The following is a 27,124-nucleotide window of genomic DNA, read 5'->3' on the forward strand; positions in this document are numbered from 1 at the left end:
CAGGGTAAAAATGATTTTTTGGGGGATGGTAATACTTACTTTTTATAAGACTTTAAGAAAAATTCAGCTTTTATTTATATATTTCAACTTCAGTCAGAATAAATGGAACAACTCTACTGAGAGTGAACAATGGTGAATGGTAAGAAATGATTTTTTGGGGGGATGGTAATACTTACTTTTTATAAGACTTTAAGAAAAATTCAGCTTTTATTTATATATTTCAACTTCAGTCAGAATAAATGGAACAACTCTACTGAGAGTGAATAATGGTGAATGGTAAGAGTGTTCTCACTGTTGGAATGGGAGATTACAAATAAGCAAAGGGAAGAAGCTGGAAGGATCGATGTCAGCAATTTTCAATGAGTGCACCACAAGAATTTTTAAAACATGCAGTATCTGACTTTTAGTCAGGGGCACTGACTTCTTTGCCCTTAGATTGTCAGATTAAAAAAAAAAAAAAAAGACAAAAGCCAACACAACAATAGCCATCTGGTGTGAATGAATCACAGTTATACCTACTTTTTTGTCAGATCAGCAAAAAATATATATATTTTGACGTGTCGCAGGAATTTAGTAATTAGTTTATGTGAGCCATGAGATGAAAAAAAGATTGAAAACTACTGATATATGTTGTAATGAATTAAAGTTGAAAGCTTTAGTATAAATTCATGCTTTTAAAAATATTTGTCTAACTATATATACAAATGTATAGACATATTTGTAGATATGCATATATATACAGGTAAGTATGCACACATGTGTTTCTTTGCTCTGCCACCCAAGCAGGCCTAGAAAAAATGACATCCAATAGCGTGAACATACCTACTGCCTACATCTTGTTTTTTGATTTTTTTTAATGTATTTTATTGATTTTTTTTTTTTTTACAGAGAGGTAGGGAGAGGGATAGAGAGCTAGAAATGTCGATGAGAGAGAAACATCGACCAGACTCCTCCTGCACACCCCTACCGAGAATGTGCCTGCAACCAATGTACATGCCCTTGACCGGAATCGAACCTGGGACCCTTCAATCTGCAAACCAACGCTCTATCCACTGAGCCAAACTAGTTTCAGCCACATCTTGGTTTTTAATTCAATTCTCCCATGAAGGGAAACAGGAATACTTGGAGAAATGGCTGAATCTAGAAATGGGGAAGGAAAAGTGCATAAGATGAGCCTGTATATTGTAATGGTAGAAAGTAAGGAAGTGCTGAAAAAATCCCACAATGAGAGGGATATGTTAAAGGGACACACAGGCCAACTGAAAGAATTCCCAATAACCAAAGCTGAAACAAGTTGAGCAGCAACATAGTATTGAATTATGACCTAAAACACCAAGTACATATTTATGGGTCCATATTGACATATGTAAAAGAGAGCATAAATCATTAAATAAATGTAGAATGGACAGATCATTTTTGGAGAAGAATTAAAAATATTTTATGGAGACACTCTCTCTTCAAGGAGGTTGTGCATAACTCCCTCCTGCTTATAGTGACTTCTTTCCAAAGAGTAGAGTATGAAAATAAGGGAAAAGAATGAGTTTACAGTGGAAAACAAGATATATAGATATGTAGATACATGGATATACACTAGCCTGCGTACATACTTATATCTATAAATACATCTGTATGTAACTTGATGGTCAGAGTTAAATGAATAACCATAAGTCATTTTGACAGTGTGATAAAATTGGCATTTTCACCCTATGAAATCTTCTTCCTCAAAACACAAGATCCCATCCTAATCATGAGGAAATGCATCAGAAAATCCCAATTGAGGGAAATTCTACAAAATATCTGAGCAGCACTCCTCAAAACTGTCAAAGGAATCAAAACAAAGATAATATGAGAAACCGTCACATCTATGAGGAGTCTGGGGAAATATGACAACTAAATGTAATGTGTTTTTCTGAATGGGATCCTAAAACAGAAAAAGGACATTGGATAAAACTAAGTAAGTAAAGCCCAAGCAGTGTGGTTCAGTTATTGAGTGTCAATCCATGAACCAAGAAATCTTGGTTCAACTCCCTGGTTAGGGCACATCTCTGGGTTGTGGGTTTGATTTCCCATAGGGGGCACACAGGAGGCATCCAATTGATGTTTCTCTCTCATCAATGTTTCTATTTATCTATCCCTCTCCTTTCCTCTCTTTTTAAAAATCAATAAAAACATTTAAAAAAACTAAGCAAATACAAACAACATATGTATTTTAGTTAATAAAACTATATTAACATTGTTTCATTCATTGTGACAAAAGTACTATACTCATATAAGGTATTAATAATAGAATAAAGTAGGTATGAGCTTTGTCTACTAACTCTGCAAATTTTCTGTAAATATAAAACTTTTTAAATACAAAAAGTTTATTTTTTTAAAAACTTTAAAGTCTTTAAATTTAATTTAAAGTGGTAGAATTAAATAGCAAGCCAATACTTAATTCTTTTAAGCAAAAAGACATTGTATTCTTCATATATTAACCTCTAAGACCAATTGCCTTCTCTCTAACTTTTTAGAAAATTTTAGATCATGTTAAACATCATAAATTAAAACCAGGTTAGAATGTTATGGAATTGATAAACATATCAATATGCAGTACCTATATGAATGTATTTTTCAAAAGACTACTTTTTAAATAGTCAAGGTTGGTTTACTGTTCTAAGACACTAAAAATCATAGGGCAAGCTAGGGAAGAATTATAAAGTTTAATCCAGCCAGTACAAAGAAAAATTTCAGCAAATCATTTATTCATGATTTTGATCCCACTAAACAATGCAATGCACATATGTCCATCCCTACTTCTCCACCTGGCCCATGCAGGTTATGTCACTGAAATGCTTCTTCTGACCATGAGAATAGCCACACCATTCTGGGATGAAATGTCTCACTGCAGGTGAATCCACTAATTCTAATTCATATTTCCAGCCAGAAGGAACCAGCCTGAAAGTGTCTCATGCACAGAAGATATCAGAAAACGCTTCCTTCCTTTCAGATTCACTTTACTAGCTTGAGACACCTTCAGGCATATTACCTATTACATCACAAATGTCAGTATCATTCACATACCATCTTCACAACTGTTTCCATATACAAGTACTACCTGTAGTATTTAGCATGTTTGTTATGTTTTTCAAAATCTTTAATAAACTCCCTTTTGTCTCTTAGAAAAAGCATCAGCCTGATCCAAGCAGCAGCCTTCATTTCCTGAATCATTTCTTTCTTTAATAACTGCAGTGATCCAAGCACTTTATAGATGACAAGGCGCTGGTTTCTTCCAACCTATCCCTCTCCTCTTTGTCCTCTCCAGCATGTCTGCCGCCCAGAAGTGAGCACAATCCAGCTGAGATCTGGGTGATGCAGGGTCAAGTGCACTCATTACCCTTTTATTTTGGGTCATTCTAGTTCTATTAATGTACTCTAAGCTGCTATGTGAAATCTCCAAAATAGGTACCATAGTTTACGTTCAAAACTGGATGGTAGATACAAATACCACATTATCTGTGATTACTGTGAATGAGGTTAGCACATTATTATTTGGTTGTGAAAATCAGACTTGGCTGCCTGGAGGCTGCAAGTATGCATGAATCACAGCCCTCCTAGGATGACACAGTCAGTGGTGCCCTCAGATGACACGCCTCCCATCATTCCCTTATTCTTAAAAACAAACAAAACCACCTTCTTCCTTTTGTTCTAACTGCACAGATATAAAATCAGACCTGAACATGCTGATGGCTAGAGAATGCTCTTTAATCTTAGTGTTTAAACTCTTGGTAGTTTCTGTATATTTAAAGTATATGTATTCCCATGAGAAGTTTTATTCCATAACAAATAGTGACATCATACAAACTTAAGCAATTAATAATTCAAGAACTCTTTAAGAGACGGGTGCCAAAGATATACTCTCCTAATCTTTGTAAAAATATGTAACATAGCATAAAATTTTATTTGTAAATTGTGAAAACTGTTTTGTAACAAAATGACTTTAATGCAGGTGATAGATTTACTTAAAATGCACTTAACATCCTATTTGTGCTCCATCAATGCTACTGACCAAGATGAAGTTATTTTAAACATTAATGCTCTCAGGAATATACAGCGATGATAAATATGTCAAAAAATGACAAACCTCCAAGAAAAATAAATAATGCAATGCCAGCCAAATTTCTATATAAAATAAGCTACTCAGTGACATTGGTATCTTTAAGTGAGAAAGATGAATAATATTAATCTTAGGAAGTTTCTTTATGGTGGACTTAGATTAAGTGATACAATTAACAGCTATAGAATCTGTAGATCAGAATCAGAGAAGAAAAACATTAATTAATAATTAGTCAAGATTACATTTGAATAAATTAGCAAAAGGAAAAAAAATCTATAAAAATATCAAAATTTTAGGTCCTTACAAGAGAAGAGGTACTGTTTGTTTTATGGACTATTTTATACAAATATCCAATAAATAAGTACTCATTTTCACTCCTCCTATACACCATAGCATATACAAAACAACAATCTGCTCCCCTCTCTGAAGTACTTTGATTTGATTTTTTTTTTAAAGGAAACCACAGGAATGAAGGGGATTCTTTTCCATGCTAAACAAAGGTTCCTAAACACATCATTTCATTCATGCAGAGAACAATGGGAAAGGCAGGAGGGACCTCAATTTAAGAACAATAGACAGAAGACCGATGTACTGGTTGCCTCCTAAACGGCGTACTCAGCAGTTTTGGAGCACTTAGCAGTGATGAATAGGCATGAAGAATCAGGTACTGAGAAGCCATTTCCTTGGAAATGAATTCTTTATTTTTCCTTTTATCTTCTGCCTGTCTTGGAAGCTCTGAAGTAACCAAGGATACAGAGGAGTGGGGAAAGCATGCAACTGAGATTACCCAAAGGAGATGCTCATGATGAGGCTGAATAAAAATAGATGCTGGGGAGAGAAAGAGGGGAAATGACCTTAATCTTCAAAATTCTTTTGACGTGTTTTTGCATTCAGAATCATGGATTTTCTCAAGGTAAAAGTACGAATGGACTCATCTGTCAATTAAATATATTTTACTCATAGACAGGTGAATATTTGACTATTATTAGAATCAAATTCTAATATTAAAACAAAATTCTTATTTTCAGTATGTAATAGCCAATTCACCTAGCTGGAAAAAATAAAGGAGAAGTGATAGCAAAATAAATGAAGGGAGTCTTTATATACTATACTATAGAATTCCATTATTTTTGGTTTTGTGTAGTATTTTTTAAAACTATCAAAGGAATTGTTTTTTGGGGGAAATCCATAACAGTCATATCTCACAGTCTTGGGAAAAAAAATACACAACTTTTGACCTGGCCTCCTATGTAAGGAACTTCATAATTTCCAAAAGCCTTGGCACTTGTCCGCATCCTCTTTCCAGGCTGCTTGTCATTTCATAATCGCTTTCATGGCTACCATTTTCCTTTTTATCTGAATTTGTACTCGAAATATTTCAAGCACAGGAAAGCAACCTGGTGAATCAACAAGAATTGACAGATGCCATTGGATGCAGCCCTGCTCTGAACTTTGACTTTAACATCCACTCTTACACAACAAAAGTCTATATACAGGCTCAACATTTACCTCTAAGAATTAGATATCCTTCAGGGTCACACAAGGATGTATCACTCTGCTACTGTTGCCATCACAAATGGAGCAGGACTCTGGAGTCACAGGTCAAGTGCTATGATGGGCTATGGAAAGACTCAGAATATGTGACAGCACTTTTTTACTTCAATATGGTAAATTAGAAAGATGTAACATTTTAAATAAGGAAGATTTTATTCAAATTATTGTTTTATAAAAACCTCAATAATTTTAATTGTGTTTAATGAGATTTTAATGAAATTTGAGATTTGGGTTTTCTTTTTATTATGAATTAACAATAGTATTTACAATTTTTAAAAATATGTTTTTATTGATTCTAGAGAGAGAGGAAAAGAGAGGGGGGAGGGAAGAAGGGAGGAAGGGAGATATATATATATATATATATATATATATATATATATATATATATAGAGAGAGAGAGAGAGAGAGAGAGAGAGAGAGAGAGAGAGAGAAGAGAGAGATAGAGAGAGAGAGACGAATATTGATATGAGAGAAAAGCATCAATTAGCTGCCTCCTGCATGCTCCCTACTGGGGATCAAACCTGCTACCAAGGCATGCGATATGCCCTGACTAGAAATTAAACCTGAGACCTTTTGGGGAATAGGACAATGCTCAATCCATTGAGCCACACAGGTCAGGGCAGTATTTATGATTTTCAAAGTTCTTTCAAACACACTACAATCTTCACAGAAATTTGGGGGGAAGAAAAAAATAGGAGGCAGAACTATAACGCATCTTAAGTATATCAGAGGCTATTTTTTAAAATAAATCTTTATTGTTCAGATTATTACAATTGTTCCTCTCCCCCTCCCCCCCATAGCTCCCATTCACCTGGTTCCCATCCCACCCTCTGCCTTTACACTCCCCCCCCCCCACTGTCCTCATCCATAGGTGTATGATTTTTGTTCAGTCTCTTCCCGGAAGCCCCACACCCCTTTCCCCCTGAGAACTGTCAGTTCACTCCCTTTCTACGTCAGGGGCTATTATTTTTATATATCATTTTTCTTTAGGCTCAACTTTAGGACAAATTTCCTTCCAATCTCACAATTAGAAGTAGGCGAGCTTCCCCTGAGCCATTGAGTTTTTCATATCTAATGGACACTGAGGTTGTACATTAGCTACCTGATTTATACATGGCTCCTTGGAAACTTAGTAAGACCTTAGCATGGACTTAGAAGAGTGATGGCCCTCTGTCTCCCTTGACAACATTGATTTAAACTTTCCAACTTTATAACCAGTTTTGAGTCCCCAGACTCAGCCTTTGATATGTGATCATTTCAGGGAGGCCGGGTTCATTGATCTCTCTTGCTAACACAAGAAGACTCTTTTTTTATTTATTTGCATACCACCAACACCACCAAGTCACTTCAAGCCTTCCTGAGACTTAAAGTAAGACCCACATGCATTGGTGATCTTTTATTTTTTCCTCCTGCCTGGGGAAGAGGTCTGTTTATGGACTGAGTATGCAGTGTTCTCAGCCTCTCTTAGGCTTCTCTTCTTCCTTTCCTCTCTTCTACTCTCTCTTCCTTATCTCCCTCACTCTGGTTGTCTCTGGCTCTGGAGGACCACATTTCCCCTTCCTGAAACATAGTGGCTTTCACTCTCAGATCACATGAACACCTACCTGCAAACAAATTCTCAAGGGACTCTTCCTACCCCAAGAGCTTCTTTAATATATCTCTTCTGAGAAAGATATTTCTCTTCCCAGAGAAGATTCTGGTGCTATTTGTTAAGATAATACATTTTTTTTCCATTTTATTACATCTGCGTGTGAGTATTAGCATCAGACCTTATTTCCAATTGCCTTTCCCTCATCACTTTCCTTTATAAGCTACATCTTTGCTGGCTGCTGTAAATGTTTCCTGGAATAGGACATGGTTTAACAAACAAATAAATAATTTATCATCTCACTAAATGCTGACAGCAAATTGTATTTTTCTTTTATGAATAAGGAAAGTGATCATAAAAGTCACATAAGTTTTGCTCAAAATCAGCCAGTCACCATGAGAGTTCAATTTAAACTTAGTTCAATATAGCTCTAAAGCATGGGTTCCTTCCCTTAAATAATACTACCTGCTGAGAGAAATGTGTATGAGACCCCCACCCAAATGCCTTGTCAAAATACACAGGTCACCTATTCTTCTTATCCACCCGCATCCCCAGATTTGACACTGCTTAAGATGGGCAGATGAGAATTGAAAGGATTTTTTGCACAAAAAAAGGTAGTTTGAGACATAATAAATGTATAAAATAGTTTTTGAAGTTATTTTACAATAAAACCTTATTTTAATGTATAAAGAAATTTGTAGTTGTTAATTGTCATGTTAACTAATAGATATCATTGATATTTTAGTTAAAGGAAATATGAAAAAGATAGCATATCTATTTCAAAGGCTCAACTGATAAATTCTTTTTCCTATAAAGTTTCAATATTTTAATATGTTCAATATCAATATTTTTCTCAATTTGTCATTAAGTGTCTTGAAAACACCTAAAATCAAAGCAATAGCAAAATGAGAAACTAAAGGAAGGTAATAACAAGAAAAGTCTAAGAAGATATTGATAACTTTAGAATCAAATGAATCTGGCAGACCCTGTTGATTAAGTCCCTACTTCTGAGGAGAACTTGGTTAAAAATTTTACATACAGTATCTTATTTAATCCTTATAGCAACTTGTTAAGGTAAGATTAATAGTCATATTTTCTAAATGCCGCAAATAAGATGTACAAGTAAGTTACATAGTTGCTCAAATTTATACAGCTCCTAAGTGGGAGAACAAGGGTGCAATCATGATTGTCTACCTCCAAAGCCCATGCCTCACCAGAGAGCAGATCAACAAACATTAAACTGTACAGTCTTCCTTATGTCAACGAGGCTTTAGAGAAGTGGGCTCTCTGAGGTCAAATGGTTTATGGAAGAGATAAGCTGTTGAAGATAGGGGGAACTCGAAGGGTGGTTGGGGTTTACATCGGCAGAGCAGCGGGCGGAGCATCCCCTCTGAGGAAATCAGATTGGTGTGTTTGGGAACAGGAAGAAGACTGAAATGATTAAAGAAGAGAGATATAGATTGGGAATCATGAAAATTAAATCATGATAACTGAAGATAGATTACATAAGACACCTCTACAAAGAGCTTTGAAGGTAAAATAGAAAAATATTCATATGTTAAGTCATTCGTTCATTCATTCATTCCAGAAAGATCTATGGATGCCCACTATATGAGCCAGGGAAAGGGAACAGAATAATACAGAAAGCCCTGGAGAAAGAATGCTATTCACAGTTCTGTATCTGTCCCCCCCCCACCCCCCCCCACACACACACAATCAGGGCTCTGACCATATGCTCTCTGCAATAACACACTGGTAGAATCCTACTCTTAAGCATAGGTAAGCACAGAATCCTAGTCTTAAGCCTTACCTAAGGCTTTACTTGCATTCAAGCTTTACCTAAGGCTGTAAGTGCCAAGAATTAATTTATTGGAGTAGCCATCACCTAATGAAGAATGGGGGTTGGAGCATAAATCCTCCAGTGTCCTCAACCCTCAAGTAGGACAAATCTGAAGCAAGCTCTACATCATTTCCCAGAGGCCCCTAATGGGATTGAGTGGCAGTGGCCTTAGCAATCATGTACCCTGTGTGAGCATGCTTTTCTTTCCTGTTTTACTTCCCCATGCTCCCACTGGTGTTTCCTGGTATAATCTCCCAAATAATCGATTTGCACTCAAATCTTTCTCTCAGAGCCTGCTACTGATGCACAATAGTTCTAGAAACAGCTAATCATGGTAGAGCACTTATATGCCAGGAGCCTTTCTAATCATTTGGCACATGTCACAACGTTTCATTCTCACAACAGCCTATGAGGTACAACTATTTTAACCCCTCTTTTGCAGACGAGGAAACTGAGAAAGAGAGAGGTTCCAAACTTACCCAGGAAAGCTTGAATCCAAATTTGAACCAGGCACTCAAGCTCAGCATCCGTGCTCTTAGACACTAAGTCAGCTGCCTCTCTGCACGTGGAAAAGAATCATCGTATAGCAGAGATGGGGAACCTTTAAAATTTTTTTTTTTTTTTTTTTTTTTTTTTGCCAGGGACCATTTGGATATTTATAACATCATTTGCAGGCCATACAAAATTATCAACTTAAAAATTCGCCTGTTATATTTGGTCAAACATTTAATTAACTCACCCATAATGCCTTGGCAGGGCCAGACCAAATGATTTTGTAGGCCTTATACAGAATGTGGGCTGGATGTTCCCCATCCCTGCTGTATAGCAATCAAACCATATTGTAGAAGTACAAGGAACTCTAGGAGAATTAATGGAAGGATTAACTCTACCTAGACTTCAGGGGAAAACAAGCAAACCAAGTTCTGATGGATTAACAAGATTTTCCATGGAAAAAGGCAAAAGGGTGAAAGAACATTCCTATACAAGGTTCATCACACAGCAGGGTGGGTCTTCAGAGATCATAGAGTTCCATCAAGGATCCTAGAGAAGGGGGTAAAGGGAGTCATGTGGGGTCATGTGTTGACTAGCCAGATTCCAGCTTCCATAGTCTTTTTTTCAAAAGTGTAACACTGATATAAAGTTACTGCTCAACACCTGCCATACCTATTTTATATATTAAGTTACTGCCTACACTTTTGCTTGGAGGAAAGTTCTGTGCCTTAAATATATATGTTCCTTACCTCTATACTAAAGAATAGATAGTCTAACAACTCAGATATGCAATATGTTTGCTGGAATAATGAGGCAAATAACATTCATACTAATATTAGCCATTATTTATACATGACATTAGAAAGGCAGAGGCTAGGTAAGGCAGGTCCTTATGCTGACCTTATGTGTATAACACATAATCAATAGATTGTCTAGTCCTGAGGAGATATATGAAGGAGATAATGCTTTTAGAGCTTAGTTTGACAGTGGAAGACACATGAAAAAGGAGAGAAGTGCCATACATCAAAGAAGTTTAGTTCTCCAAGCAGTCCAGAGCTGATCAGAAGGCCATGATTAGAATGAATCTGCCATTGAGTAAACTAGATTACCCCAGGCAACCTGGTTAATCTTTTAATTAACCCGATAACAACAGCTACCATTGATTAGTTACTTACTGAGTAACAGGTGCTCTTCCGAGCACTTGACAGTTTTTCTTATATAATCTTCACAGCAATCCAAGAAGTGAGAACTACTTATTATCTCTATTTTACAAGTGGGAAAACTGAAGCTCAGAGGTTAGATCACTTATGCTAGTCTACATCCTTAGTAAGTAGATAACACAGCCTTGTCATGGATTTTGGGGAGGATTAAATGAAAATGTTAAAAAAAACAAAAACAACTTAGTCTATAGCTTTCATTAATAACCTCTCAAATGTGATATTTACTATTATTATCTTTATTATTCTCATAGCATAACTTCCTGTGCCTGATCTCAAAACCTGGGAGGACAACATTATTTAAATAATGCATAAAGATATTTAATTAAATAATTCCCTAATCATATAAATTATGTTACTCATCCTTTTCTTTGTACATATTCTCTGGGGGAAAAAAATTTATAGAGTACCTGTTGGGTATAACATTGTACTTGGTGCTGGGGATATAAATTAGAACAAAGTAATCAAGCTGGCTACTCTCATGAATAGAATGAAGTATGATTTGTTACTATGAAGTCTCAGGGGTTATCTTGGTTACAAAAAGTTCATTGAAGTAAGAAGATGTGCAGTGAAGGTGTAACAGATGTGGTCTCAAAAATGGCGATATCTTGATCTACTTTAATATTTAAGCTCTCTCAATGTATTATTTCTCAACATTTCCTTTAATAGAAGAGCAGTTATGTTTAAACAAGACACAATGGGTAAGTTAATAAGATACAGAACCATAGATTTTTATAGCATCGAAGAGGTTGAACTAAATGTTCAGAATTAAAAAGAAAAACATGAGCCCAGACAGTATGGCTCAGTGGTTGAATGTCAACCTATGAATCAGGAGGTCACAGTTCAATTACCGTCAGGGCACATGCCCAGGTTGTGGGCTCGATCCTTAGTGTGTGTGTGTGTGGGGGGGGGGGGGGGGGGAGGGGAGGGAATGTCAGAGGCAGCCGATCAATGAATCTCTCTCATCATTGATGTTTCTAACTCTCCCTCACCCTTCCTCTCTGAAATCAATAAAAATATATTTAAAAAGAAAAACAAGAAAAACATGAAAAGTCAAAGGGAGGGGAAAATGAAGTATCCTTATCAGTGACTAAGACTGCCTGGTATATTATATGGAGATTTGGAGGTACAGCAGAAACTCTACAAGGAAAGCCATGTCCAAAGATAGCCATGTCCCAAGAAAGCTGTGTCCAAAATAATGGTGAGCAATGAACAGCAGGCATATTAAAGAGGAAGTCTGTAGATCTTGGAGAAAGTGCTGATGACTAGAAGAGATAAAAGGAATTCATAATATCTTCTATGTTAATTGTACACTACAGGGTTTATAATTACAGCCTAAAAATTACAAGGTTATTTAAAATTTCCCTTTAATTACATCTTATATTTGTCATTTCCCACCCCCTGAGATATTATGGAAACATAAAAGAGAACTTCCATTTAAAAATATTTAACCTACATTATATCAGTTCTGGTTAAAGTCATATTACGTTTCGTTATTTTCCATACGTTTCTCAGAGACTGGTGACCCTTTCAAGTAAACTTCAGGAGGAGTTTGGAGAAATTGTTGGAAGAGCAGGTAAAATATATCTGGATTTATGACATTCCAACCTGAACCACAGAAAGGTTCCTATTAAAAAAAATGAGCACAGATGAATCATTTAGCCTTCTCTTCCAACTGTGATTTTTATTCATTTGAAGATAAAATTCAAAGGGAGCATCTTAGAGCTTCTGTTTGTCGCCCTAGAGTTATTTCCAGGCAGCCTAGGAAATCACCTATTTCCAAAATCAGGTCATGAAACTGGAACTGCAATCTAATTAATATGTTCATAAAACAGCTCCACCACTACCAAACAGAACAGCCACAATAAAATCAACTCTGCATTCTTTGGAATCCCCAAAACATAACCCATAGGAGAAATTCTAATTACAGCACACTTTCTAATTTAATAATTAAGAATTCTAACATTTCTGCCGTATGTCTGCCCCTTTTTCTGACAAAATACTTGGCATAAGTAATTTTAAAAGTGAAGTAAAACACCCTTTATTGGCTTCATATATTCATTCAGTACCACTGACTTTTCCCAACTTTACAGACACTGATAAACTTCTCTCTGTAGCAGCTCCCTATACCCACAGAAACTGTTCCACAACCTGACTCTTCACCTGCCCCTTTGTGGTCCTTCCTCTGAGATAGGATCTTAAATTATACCTTCAAAGAAAATAACCTCTACATCATCCACATCCATCCTCCCAACCTCTCTATCTTTGGAGAAACCATACCCTGCACTAGTTGTCCAGATCCCATACCTGGACTCTTCCTTTGGGACATGCTTCCTAACCCTTAAAAGTACCCTTCGTTCTTCACTAACTACTGGCTTGTCCTCTCTCCTCTTCTCTCTCCTTTCCCCTCCTCTTCATCCCTCAATCTGTCCTTCTTGCCCAAAATTTTGAAAGTACATACTTGTCTCTGCTTTTATGACCCCTAAAATATAACTTGCCCCCAGACACTGACTTAGATCATTCTTCAAAATGTTGCCAATAACTACTAATTTCTCAAAACCACTGGCTACCCTTTTAGTTCCCAATTTCTAGACTTCTATTATGTAGTTGGAACGGTCGGTTGTTTCTTCCTTTGGACCATCCCCTCACACTTTGTATATATCTATATTAATATGCTCTCTACTAAACTAAAATTATTTTCTTGGCTGATCTCCTCACTAGTATATGGTTATCTTCCAGGCAGTACTATTAGTTATCTGCAGATCCCATATGTTTACATGAATCAGTATGTTCCACATGTTCCAGTCCAATTCACTATGAATCATTATTTTCAACAGCTCAGATATTGGTTTATTTCATGATTAAAATGTTTCTTTGGCTGTTTGGCATTCATTCTGATTAATGAAAAAAGTTAGTAGACTTTACCTATGCAAAAAAATAATTCTAAAGACCTATAACTAGAACATTTTGAGGAAAGTAATAGTGATGGTAACTAAACCGGTTAAAACATGTATAATCTTTTATTGTTGACAAAGCTTTCTCAAAAACACTTCATCTGACTATCGAAACTGCCCTTCAAGGTGGTCCTTGGAGCCATGTCAAAGGAGGGTCAGGCCGTGCAGTTTGATCCCTGCCCACTGGAGCCTTGCAGAGATGACGAGTGAAGCTGAAGTCATCTGTGTTCTGCTCGCCCAGTGTGTGCCCCCATAGGATGGGGTGCCTTTTGCTCTGCATGGACACTCTGTCCACTCACCAAGCACCACAATCTGCATTTCTAACTCATTTGCCTGAAGTACTGCACTTTTCCTAATATAGTTGCTCAGATAAGGAGGCTATAGGTCCAAGTGGCCCCAAGAACATGGTTCACTTCAAATACTTGTAAAATCATTCATTCTGAAAACACAAACACACACACACACACACACACACACACACACACACACACACACACAAAACTGGTGATATGGTCAAAGTATGTACGTCACAATGCTAACATGAGCAGGGAGGATTTCTTAGGGAAAGGCCATGGACACTCACTAGGCATCCCATGTACTTACCCAACATGCTAACAGGTTGAATCTGCTTATTTTTATGGTCTTACTGCTAATCTGTTTTCCTGAAGGTCCATGGCCAGTGTGCTAAGACATCTGATACAGAACAACATGGGGGGGAAAAACACAAAAACACAAAAAACTGGGCTTTAAACTAGGCCAGCCTTGGTTTTGAGGGGGTCAGCTTCCCTAAGTAAGATATGTGACCTTGAGCAAGTTATTTACCTTCCATGAGCATTAGTTTCCTCATCTGCATGCATGCATTCAAGTAAGACCTACCTCCGAAAGTTACAGTTGACATTAAATGGTGTAATTTATGTGAAAACATGGGGCAGGGATGAGGGAGGGGGAGTTCAATTAGTGCTGATCTCTTCCCTAAAGTATGTAATGGTTATATTTGTTACCTATATTTTAAAAAATAAATTTCCAGGAGGTTTTATCATGCATTGTTTAATAGTCTAATATGCTCTGAGAGTTTCTTTAATAGTCTACTCTTGAACATGAAGCCTGCAAATATTCAGTTGCAATCATTTTCAACAGGTGGTGAAGAGCTCAGAGAGCTTTCCCAAGGTCAAGGTCACCAAAGCATTAACATCCAGAATTAGAATGAGAAAACTGTGCGGGAGTGGGGGGTTGTTTTGTATTTTTTGTTTTTTTCCTGAGCCAGTAGCCTGATTATATAGAATCTGGCGTAACCATTTTAAACCAAATATATATCCTAAAATTTTAAACAATATAGTCTCTAATTGAAGTATGTTGTGTTGGGCATGTTGATAGGCTGGTATTTTTCTAACAACTGGAAATACCATCCAATAATCCATCAAATGATAATAGTTGTATAGCAGGTAACTTATGGCTCAGAGACATTTTGGAGCTAAGGTGAAAAGGTGGGGCGAGGCTATTAATGAGCATTAATGCTATGGGGGTGTGACTGAAGTAGGGAATGGCAAAGTGAAGTGTGGCTGTTGGAAGGAAGGAAAGAAGGAAGGAAGGAAGGAAGGAAGGAAGGAAGGAAGGAAGGAAGGAAGGAAGGAAAGAATGGAGCTCCTGGCAAGTGTGGAACTGGTTAAGTTCCCCCCTTGGGTTCTTCTTCCTCTAAGAGTTCTCAACTATTTTTTCCCCCTTTACTTGTCTTTTTTCTCTGAATCTGGGTACCTCAGCAAGAGCAAGGGGGCAGAAAATGAAGAATTTAATCAAAGCAAAACATCCCCAATTCAAAGCTAATCATTTTCACATGACAGAGTATTTTCTTTTTTCCCCCCTTTTGTAGGAATTACCTAAAACCTCCCTGGCGTGGGCCACCCACTTAGCCCATTGAGGATGTACTCTGTCAGCAGTTTAAAGCGCACTGTTTTACTACAGGGGAAAGTCTGCTGGGACTAAAAATTATATTTAATTTCCATTAGCTGTGGGCACACTGGTATTGCAGATGGTAACTTTTCTCCTCTAGTAAACCATTCCTTAATCAAATATTTAAAAAGTAAGACAAAAATATAAATTTTATTTTCATCCTAAAACTGCAAGGCCTTACTAAAAGGAATTAGAGGATAAAGCTAGAGGCATGAAAAGACAGTAAAATAGAAAGCCATGAGAAAAATTTTATGTTCAATAGTGTCAATATTTCATCTAAAGGAAAGCTTTCGCTGTATTATATCTAAACCTGAACTTCTGCCTTAAGCAATGGCTGACTTTACATTGTGTCCAGGGATTTGTGAACAAAATGAGTTTTATAATTATAAGCTCTACCCAAATTTTATTGTGTTTACAAATAAATTGTTTTTGGCCATTACAGGAATTCAGAGTCAGTTGAGAATTTGGTGTTTGTATTCCAAAACTGCTAGGTAGTTTTGTCACTTGGAAGCAGAGATGGTGCAGAAGCAAGGTCAGCAGAGGCCCGAAATCTCATTAGAAGATGAGCAGACACTGGCAGAATTTTAGGTTGACTGAAATGAGCAGAGCTCCCTTATCTTGCATAAGGCTTAATACGTTTTGGCCTTCAATGCATGGCACAGTAGTCAAACTCAATGTTTTTCCCACCCTCTAAAACTCCCATAAGGGAAGTGAGATCATTATATTAGCCAAAACATAAACCCGCAAAATGCAATTCTGGGGTGAGTTCCTTCAGTTTTAATATATGAAGATCAGCAAAACTTAAAAGCTGAAACTCTAAGAGGCAAGGTAAGAAGCTTTATCCTTTCCGCCAGAAGCAGGCCACCTTGCTTTTTTCTCTGATAATGTATTTCTTCATTGAATATTTTATTGAATAAAAGATATGAAAATAAGTACCTACATGCAAAACATTACTGATATATCGATTTATAGCTTGCTTTATTCCATAAAGGACTTTGATCAAAGAAAACAAAACAAAATGGGTTAGTAAATTAGTTGAACCCTAGGTCCAAAGAGGAAACAATGGAAGTGTGATTTGCTGGATTAACCCTCATTAAGAACCTGGAAAGGGAAGTCCAATGCAAAGATGGGGCTCTAGAAAAAGGAAAAAGAAGCCTCAATGTTGAGTCAAGGTATGGAATTACCCTATTTTGTTTCTTGATCCTCATTACAAAGAGGGTTTCATAAAAGCCCTTATGTATATGGGCTTTAAAAAATGAAATTATAGGCAGCAAATAAATAACCACCATCCACAATCACTAGTCCCAAGTCTTCCTCAGATTCCCGCCAAGGAGCACACTGAGGGCAGCTCTAGACAGCTCGGCCTTCAACTTTTGCCCCATACTGTCCTTTCTCTAGGACATTTCAGTCTATTATAAAAAGGATGCAAAGGCATTTGAATAAAATGCCCTCCTAAAATTTATAAATGTAAAAGTAAAAATTCAGTTGCTTTCGACATGGCCCTGGTGTTTCTGGCATGAAATTACAACATTTTTTATAAATCAGATTATACCAAGTTGTTATATATCTTTTAAGTAAGTCAAAAAGTTACAAACATATGTTAGGCACACTACGTTATGTCATTCTTTTCAGACCCCTGCACACCCCCATGTCATCATGCATCTAGAGCAGTGTTTCCCAAAGTGTGGTACACGTACCCCCAGGTGTTCGGGAAGAGTTTGGTGGGGGTACGCATTGCACCAGAGTTTGGTGGGGATATGCACTGCACTGTGCTTAGCTGCGCCTAATTCTACATTCTCACGAGTACGAGGGGTACTCAGCATTACGAAAATTATAGAAAGGGTACACATATGTCAAAAGTTTGGGAAATACTGATCTAGAGCATCATCTTAATTGTTCCTAAATGCAATTTAAATTCCTAGAAAGCAGACTTGCATTTTCCTTTATTTCAACCATGCAAGAAGATCTGATCCCAAATTCCCAGGCTACCACTATATTCTCGCAACTAGCCAGAATAAACAATAAGAAGAGCTATAATGGTACTTATTTAACTAATGAGGCAAACTCTTATCTTTGTTTGGGTTGGCAGTAAAAATGTCAAAAAACATAATAGAATGACGTTTTTGCAATAAAATCCTCCAGCAAATATTTCCAATGTAGTTCTAAACAAGAAAAGCACATTCTTCAGACCACTTTTTAAGCACTCAAGGGGTGGTGTTCTATTAAGACAAGTAATAAGACGACTTATTAACTTGAACTTGTAACCAGTAAACAATGAATTTGTAAGCCAGCCCTAGGGCAGGAGGATGAGAATCCAAGTGGGAACTCTGTACATAGACTTCTATTTGAACCATTACCGCTGACAAACTTTTGAAGACTACTCTGTACCCCCTGTATCTCAATGTCCCCTCCTTCTTGCCTCTCAAAGGGCAGAATAGAAAAAGAGTGTTCACCTTTGTGTTCTGCCTATCCGGAGGGTTGCCTTCATAGAGATGAGCTAGAGCCCATAAAACCAAAGCACAGATCTTTTTTAAAATGTTTATTCTTCCCTAGCCTTGATTGGTCTTTTGCCAACTTCTGATCTGCCCTTTTGTTGGGATTAAAAAAAAAAGAAAGAAAGAAAAAAAGAAAGAAAAAAAGACCTGCATGTAAGAATGAGGAAAGGGAGTCTTTGGAGATGAAAACGAGAACAACTTGGCAAATCCTTTCTTCTTAGCATGATAATTCCTGAGCATGGAATCTAATCCAAGAGGGACTCTTACAGGAGGACAAAGGGAAAGAAAGGGGACGGAGGTTTTCTGTCAACAAACACCTAGGATCCCTTACTGCAGTATTGAAAGGCGAGGTTATAAATAAGAGAAAAACAACAACTGAAGAAGTTGAGAACCAAGCACAGCATTAATTAGGTCGCCTGGAAAAACCCACCACCTTCTTCTTCCAGTTCAATGACTTATTGAAGAATCTTTCCAAGGGGCCCAGGTAAGAATGATACACAGAGCATTCACACCCCACGCTGGCTCCTTGTGGTGACAACAATAACAAATGGGCACCTCATGCAGTGAAATGCATGAAGGGTTTCCTTAGCTTCAGGCACAAAAGAAAACCACCAGGACTCTCAACTTCTCTCTACAAGCTTTCAAACACATATATTTCAGATCTAGAGAAGCATGAATAAGCACATTTATGTTCTTTCAAAAATTATAGAATGGAAGGGCTCATTTCTTTCCAGGCAAAAGTAGAAGGTGAGGTAAATGCAACAACATAAGAGATGGTTATGATGGTAGGCATTCAAAGAGTACATGCACCCTACCAATTGAAAAATAAACAGATGGACCCAAACAACAGAGCTTACACAGAACAAAAAACTGTTGCTTTGTAGCAAGATGCAATCTATAGAGATGAGAATGGTAATTTCCCAAAAAAACAAATCTTAATAGGTACGAAATTAACCTTGACTAAGGCATCAGGACTAGAAGGAAAAAATAAATAAATATTTGATTAATACCTACCATGGGCTAGGGCCTGTTTCCAGGACCTTTCTATCTTAGGTTAAAGACTATTTATGTGAATGTATCTGTAAGAATGACATAAGCCTTATTGCTGATGCCTGACCCTCACCATCAGGACCAGTGAGGCAATGGCACCAAACCTCCCCCTGAGTGGGGAACTCTGGTGATGCACTTGGACTTGGGCCACTGAGGTTTGCAGGCATGCCACCCAGACTCCCTCCCAAGCACAGTGGAGAGTCGGGATGGTGGCTCTGGACAACAGAGAAAGAAGATACGCCACAGCTTCGATCTGGGATGTGTCTGGTGTTGACAGAATGTGAGCACCTGCCCAGAGTGAAGGAGGATGCCACTCACCCCTCTCTGTGACTGATTTTCAGCAAACAAGCTAAAATGTCTGTAACAGACCAGCAACTGATTTTGGTGAGGTCTTAAGATATCAGAAATCTCTCATTTGAGACACTGTCATAAAGGCAAATGGAAACCCTCCAAAACCAGTGTTTTAATATCTATTCCTTAACCTGAGCCCAGCCAAGTAATTTACTTGGGAAATATACGTTCAAAAGCAGACAGATTGCAGAATCCCAAACAAACCACGTTAATAGCCATCAATCCTTAAAATGTGCCTTTATCATGCATTCACAAAGTTTCTGCTAAGAGAGATGGGACCCAGTCAGCCCTAAAGGTCTGGTAAAAACAAGCAATTTCAAATGATGAGCTATGCTCTTGTAATACCTTCAGCAATTAATTCCTATACACATTTAAGCATAAACTCTAATAACAAATGGTACATGATGTCACATGTCCAGGAACTTTAATACATTGCACTGAACCTTAATACATGAGCAAAATCAATGCACTATGCAAGTTCCATGGGAGTCTGAACTCTTCATGAGATTCATGTGTTAGAATTCTACTTAATTAGTTCTTCCTGGTAGAAACATTTCTAGAATAGTTAAAATATTCCTTCATGCAAGGCACCAACCCATCTTAGTATTAATTTAAAATTCAGTCAGCATTCTAAGTTTTCCCTTAATTTCTTCTAGAAATTCAGGAAAACCTAAGGACAGGCAAATTGATACTAGATGTCAGAAATACATGTGTCCTTCCCCATGGAATTTTCAAATAAAAGGAAACAAAAGATCAAAAACCAAATTCCAAACCTCCCTTTTTCTTTCAGTTATTAGTTAAATAGTTGCCATTCTCAGAGTTGTTGTGATTTTCCCCCCTCCATGAAATGTTAGCAATTGCAAATGTCCTCATACTTGACTTTTCATTTGGGAGATGCTTTGATATTAACAACTAAACTGTTATTGCATAACCATTACTTTCTCAGACAACGTTTGGTCTTAAGGTTTTACGTTTCATCCTCACTTGATACCAATATTCTTATTCAAGACAAGCCTGCCCCTGGCACTTACCAGGGGATTTTATAATTTTGAGTTGTACGAGCTGAAGGGGGTATATTTATTACTCACCATATCCAGGAATGCCTTCTAAAGGGGAAATTATTCACGTGCATCATATTTGCAGATCTTCTCTCATCAAGATGTTCCTGGTCTCATATGCTACATGTAGTGATTTTCACAGATGAATTCCAACTCTCCTGTTTGAGCAGCTATCATGGGCAATTATTGCAACAAGTACTGAATTCCAAGGGGAAAAAAAACAAAAACACCCCTCCCCCCCAATAAAAAACAAATAGCAACAACAAAAGCCCTTCCAGGATCTGAAGAAAGAAACATCACAGAGCACTGCCGGTATGGGTCCATCCATTTAGGTCCCACTCATTAGTCAACACACTGAAATAACCAGTTCAATCGCTTATCCTAAATGGTGGCAAATATTGTCCTGGTTAAAAATCCAACCTCCTAGAGTGTGAATTAATGCATCCTCGCAGGAAGGACTCTGGGATGTGGGAGAAGGGGAGTCAAAAGACAGTTTCTTGTTATCCTTGTTAAAGAAGTGTTAGAAGGGAAACGGAAAACTTCAGGTTGCTTGGCCATGCTGTCCTTTAGAAATGAATATTGCTTTTTCTTCTTTCTTAGGCACATATTCCTGTGTGGTCACTTGAACGCGGCGCTGCCTTCTGAGATGAGCCGGACAAAGACCTGGGCAAAGGGGCCAGACACCATGTAGAATCACAGCCAACTTCTTGCCCCCAAAATCTCAGCACTGCTGGCTTTCAACTGCAAAAGTAGGAAGGCAGTGAGCAATTTCTGCTTTGCAAGATGGAATTACCTACCATCATGACTTCAGAAGGTGCTGTCCTGAGGAAATTCATTTTAGAAGCCCAACCCCATACTAAGACTGCTTGCTGTCTTTACATAAAATGACTAAGCTATTGATCCTTTTCCCGGCAGAAACCCCTTTACTTTGTTGTCATCCGAGACCATGTGCGGGCTTCTCAGATTTTGCCTTGGAAAGAGAATGAATGTCACAGCTGCGAGGCAGACGTTGGTCTAAGAAAATCCTCCCCGCTGCTGCCTTTCTTTCTCTCTCGGTCTTTACCCCCAATTCAGTGCCCCGCTAGGTGTCATTTGCTCGGATGCTCTGACATCTTCTGAAAGATTCTCATGCCCAAGCCATACAGACCTTGCATGCTTTTAAAGAACACAATGGCAACAGGCTCCTGCTGGGCTCCCCCAGAGACGCCAGATCTCCAGCAGAACCTTTGGAGTCTTCGCAGCCGCCTTGTCCGTCCGGGGCTGCGCCGGCCGGCTCCGAGCAGCTCAGGACACTCGCGCTCCCCGGTCCAGGACATTAACTCTGCAGCAGCCCTGCCGGCTGCGGAGCCGCTGCTGCCTGACAGGGGATGTGCTGGCGTCAAGGGGGCCCTCTAGGTGGGTTCCCGGACACTGCAGCGCGCCTGCCTGCCGCGCCTGCCTCCCGGGAGGAGCCAGCCAAAGGGGTTAAAGGAAAGGCTCTTCCTGCAAACACAGATTTTAAGTAATCACCGGGCAAGATCAGCAAAGCAATCACACACACACACACACACACACACACACACACACACACACACACACTGTAAATGAGCTCACACACAGGCTGCACCTTGGCCAAAGAGATATTACAGAGGCAGGGAGGGTTTTTGTTTTTGTTTTTCCCTTTCTTGCCCAATGAACAGAAAGGGAATAAAAGAGAGAGAGCACTGGCATCTGACAGGGTTAGGGTTTGGCCACTTGGTGTCCTTTTTTTTTTTTTCCAAATAAATATCTTGGGCCAGGGATCTCTTACTAACTTGATGGTTTGCCTTTAGCTCCCGATGACCACAAGGTGATTTTTGGACAGGAAATCCTGTGGAAGCCAGTGGTGCGGAAGTCGGTTACACTTCAGTTGCAATTGCGCATGCCATAAAGCTGCTTGTTTGATGAGGGGTGTGTGGCTCGGAGGAGGGCTGAGATAAAGCGTGGCCATGCCTGCTGTTGGCATTTTGCTTCTCCTCAAGCTTGCCCCTTTGTTGCAGAAATTCTGTTCAACAATCCCCTGAAAGCACCCCTTCATTGTTGATGCCATTTTGGAGCAAGGATAAAATAGTAAACTCTGGTAATAGTAGGTTGGCATATAAATGGTGCTTGTTGGAGATCAGTAGGTAAGTGGACCTTAGACAGCAGCAGTGCACTTCATATTAATGTATCGCGTTAAACTTAGGTGTTTAAACAGCCTGCCGTGCAAGTGCTTAACATTAAATGGAATACTGGCAACATTTCATACACCATGCTATTATCTCCAGTCAGAATTTCCCCAGTGAGGCCCTGTCGTCACTGTAGAAAATATGACCCAGAGGTGGTGGCAGAGTGGGGGTAGATTTATCATAAATTCAAAACCAGGTATAAAGAACTTCAGTCTTGAAAACTGCCATGGTTTGGGGAGGTTTCATTGTAATCAAATGATGATACTGATGAAGTGTTTCTGGAGGAGGAAGAATTGAGTGACTCCTTTAAAAGCAGCTGGAACTTGGAGGTTCAAGAAGATGGTACCACAGCTTAGAAGGAAGTTGAGAATATTTGTTGGGATGCATGTAGCCCAGGCAGGGTCCTTGTGACCTCCTCTTTCTAAAAGGAATAAATATCTTCCCTCAGTGCATCTGCGATCTGAACCAGAAAACTTCGGTCTGAATGGTGTTTAACAGCTTTGAGTGCTTTGAATTAAACATCGTAGAATAGTTCAAAGTCTAATATTATGTTAGATGTTTAAATATTATTATTAAGTGCAAGGAACACCCCGCATGTCTTGGGCCCTGTACTGAGTGCTTTACATTATTGTTTTATTTAACTCTCACAACAACACTATTAGGTAAGGATTGTTATTAGCCCTGTTTTACAGATGAAGAATTTAAGACATAGGGAGATTAAGTAGCTTATCCAAGGTCAAATGGTCCAGTAAGGGTCTTTATTTGAACAAAGAAAGTCTGGCTCCAGAGCCTGCATACATTACCACCATATTATAGTCCCTTCAGAATACTATCACCTTGCACTAGTGTTGTGCTTTTTAAAAATTATCTTTACAGCCCAGGCCGGTTTGGCTCAGTGGATAGAGCGTTGGTCTGTGGACTGAGGGGTCCCGAGTTCGATTCTGGTTGGGGGCGTGTATATTGGTTGCAGGCACATCCTCAGTGGGGGATGTGCAGGAGGCGGCTGGTCAATGTTTCTCTCTCATTGATGTTTCTGGCTCTCTATCCCTCTTCCTTCCTCTCTGTGGAAAATCAATAAAATATATTTTAAAAAATTATCTTTACAAGTATTATCTTAATTTAGCCTCACAGAATCATGCTAAGGAAAGGTTGACACATATGACGATTTTGGAAATGAATTTCCAAAAAGATAGTTTTTGTTCATCATCACGCATCATGTTAGTAGTAGATCTACAAAAGAATTCAGATTATTTCACAGGTTAGTACTCCTTGGTGATGATAATGATGATGGTGATGATGACATAGTAATGGACATTAGCCTATTTCAAAACCCATATTTAGTTCTTATACTCTATAAAAATTATGTAGAAAATTTTTTCTCATGTGATATACATCATTAATTTGAAATTTCTTCACATTTTTAGCTTACTCTACTCCTCTCTCTTCTCTTTATATGCCAATGTGATATCCATGGTGATGTGACACCAAGAATATTTCTGAATATTTCTCAATTACCACCCAGTTCAACATTCAATACTTAAAAGCTATGTTTCCACTTGTGGACAATGATATAAGCAAAGTCCTTTATAAATAAAACACAAATTATTCAGTCATTACATTACCAAAGGAGATGTAAAATTAAACTATATTTAAACCAAGAGGAAATTTCAACTGAATATTTTTAAAGAGAACATTTTTTTTGGTCTTTTTATTTCTATTTTTATATATGCAACCATCTAGAGCAGGGGTTGGAAACCTCCTGTGCATAGGCCATATAAGGCCCTCGAAATCATTTGGTCCGGCCCTGCCAATGCATTCTGGGTGAGTTAATTAAATTTTGACCAGTTTTTAAGTTGATAATTCTGTATGGTCTATGAATGATGTTATGAATAACCAAATGGCCTTGGCAAATGAAAAAAAAAAAAAAGTCTCCAATCATCCTGATCCAGAGTAAGGTGTAACAAATTAGAATGAAAGGACACACCACTGAGAAACTATGATAAATAGTAGAAAAGCCAAATTTCTGCTGAAGGGATAAAAAAGAAAAATGTAATTTATCACACAGTTCAGGGAACCTATGCATTAATAAACAATTCTAAATTGAGTATTTTGAAAACTCAAAGCACTTTTATTTCACATATATTTGAAGCAGGGTCTTCAGAGTTATGGCCACTATTTTACAAACTGACACTTCACCAGACTTCATATTTTACAAATGCGTGGTCTTTAAGAAACAACATCTGAGCAGAATTAATAGGTAATTTAAGAACAAGTTCTTAAAGATGAAAGATGTTGATGGTCTAGGGCAGTGGTTCTCAACCTTTTTAATGCCGCAACCCTTTAATACAGTTTCTCATGTGGTGGTGACCCCCAACCATAAAATTATTTTTGTTGCTACTTCATAGCTGTAATTTTGCTACTGTTATGAATCGTAATGTAAATATCTGTGTTTTCCGATGGTCTTAGGTTCTACAGCAGTGGTTCTCAACTTATGATATTACAAAAAAAATTGTAATATTTGCATTACGATTCATAACAGTAGCAAAATTACAGCTATGAAGTAGCAACGAAAATAATTTTATGGTTGGGGGTCACCACAACATGAGGAACTGCATTAAAGGGTCGCAGCATTAAAAAGGTTGAGAACCACTGGTCTAGGGTAATACACATCTGTTTCTTTCTACAAAAAGTTCATCATCCTTTCAGGAAATTTCTAAGAAATATTAAGGATAAAAGATTACGTATGGCTGATCTAGTGCTATCATTTCAATCAATAAAGGATGCTAATTATTTGCAGAGAACCACAGGTTGGCACAAACTTTGTGAGACAGTCTCAGCTCCACTGGCACAAAGGTTGATTTTTGATCTTTTTGAAAATTTTAACCATCCTCTTATGAGACTGACATCATAATAAATTTTAAAAATCACACCAGAATATCAATGTATTGATAAAGTGAAAAGTACAAGCTCAGATCAAACAGTAATACTTGAATCAACATTTTAATGAAAGATCGTTTATGTTTAGTGCACTCAGAATGAGAGAAGTATTATCTAGGCCCCATGCCCTTTTCCAATTATGGAAGTCCTTTGCTGCCATTGCCAGTAGGTTATATTTGTAAGGGTGAAGGTTTTCAAACTGAGTTCCTAGGAACCCTCGGGTTTTGCAAGGTTGTCATAGGACAACTGCAGGACAAAGGAAGGGACAAGGACCTAAGTTTTATTTCAGAGCCCCTCTGCTTTTACCTATTTTATTTCAGGGTTTGCTTTGGGGGAAAAAAATAAAAGGAGTCTGGTTCTTAAGATAATGTTTACAAAAACATAACTGTAGGCATAAGAAGTTAACTTTCTAAGCAAATTCTTATCATTGTGTTGTGAGTTTCAAGACTCATTCTCTTCAAACTCTTTCAGTTTACATGCTTCCTTCACAATGAGTCAAATGCACATGATTAGGTTACATCTTTATGCTAATCCAAGCATAACAGCACAATGAAGACACACTCCAGCCTCTGAACTTGGGTGTTTCCTAAACTCTTATCACTTATCTGCTATGGAGGGTGTAATAACATAAGTCATTGATTCCCAGAGTTGCACTTTTATTTTTTTAAAATTTCTAAAATAAATTTTAATGTACATTATTAAAATTTATCTCTATTATTGAAAGTATTACAACTGTTCCTTTCTCCCCCTCCCATGATCCCCTCCACCCCATTACCACCCTCTTCCCAAGCCTTCCTTCCCCACCCTATTTTCTGTCCATATGCATACAAGTTCATTGGTTAGTCTTTTCCCACCCACTCTGAAATGCATTTCTCTGTTGCATGCTTCAATGTCTCTGGATCTATTTTGTTCATCAGTTTATTTTGTTCATTTGATTCCACATACACATGAGATCATGTGATACTTGTCTTTATCTGTCTGGTATATTTCACTTAGCATAATGCTTTCTAGGTCCCTCCATGCTATTTCAAAGGGTAAGAGATAACTTCTTTGTTACTGCTGCATAATATTCCATGGGGGTAATATTTTCCATTCATATGCTGATGGGCATTTGGGCTGTTTCCAGGACTTAGCTATTGTAAATAATGCTGCTATGATCATAGGGGTGCATATATTCTTTCTGATTGGTGTTTCCAGCTTCTTAGGATATATTCCTAGAAATAGGGGTCAAATGGCAGTTTCATTTTAAATTTTTGAGAAAACTCCACATTGTTTTCCATAGTGGTTGTATCAGTCTGCATTCTCACCAACAGTATACTACAATACCTTTGTATCCACATCCTAGCCAACACTCTTTGT

The 27,124-nt window shown here is 37.9% G+C and overlaps 1 protein-coding gene across 7 annotated transcripts in view; it reads right to left on the reverse strand.

Moving 5' to 3' along the window:
• PDE4D (phosphodiesterase 4D) overlaps positions 1-27,124 on the reverse strand; it is a 1,156,670-nt gene that overhangs the window by 452,446 nt on the left and 677,100 nt on the right. The window contains exons 1-2 of one of the 7 annotated variants that reach the window (XM_084880603.1): positions 21,790-22,032; positions 20,673-21,383 (exon numbers count right to left, since the gene is read on the reverse strand). The exons of 5 other annotated variants lie outside the window; for them this stretch is intronic. In XM_084880603.1, coding sequence (XP_084736729.1) covers positions 20,673-20,719 — 47 coding nt within the window. In that variant the 5' untranslated portion in view covers positions 20,720-21,383; positions 21,790-22,032. Of the gene's footprint in view, positions 1-20,672; positions 22,033-27,124 lie in introns of those variants that run through there. One more of the 7 variants, XM_084880604.1, reaches the window with a different exon arrangement.

The sequence above is a fragment of the Pipistrellus hanaki genome (assembly GCF_964339955.1).
Source record: "Pipistrellus hanaki genome assembly, chromosome: 4".
In the NCBI taxonomy this organism is placed as follows: Eukaryota; Metazoa; Chordata; class Mammalia; order Chiroptera; family Vespertilionidae; genus Pipistrellus; species Pipistrellus hanaki.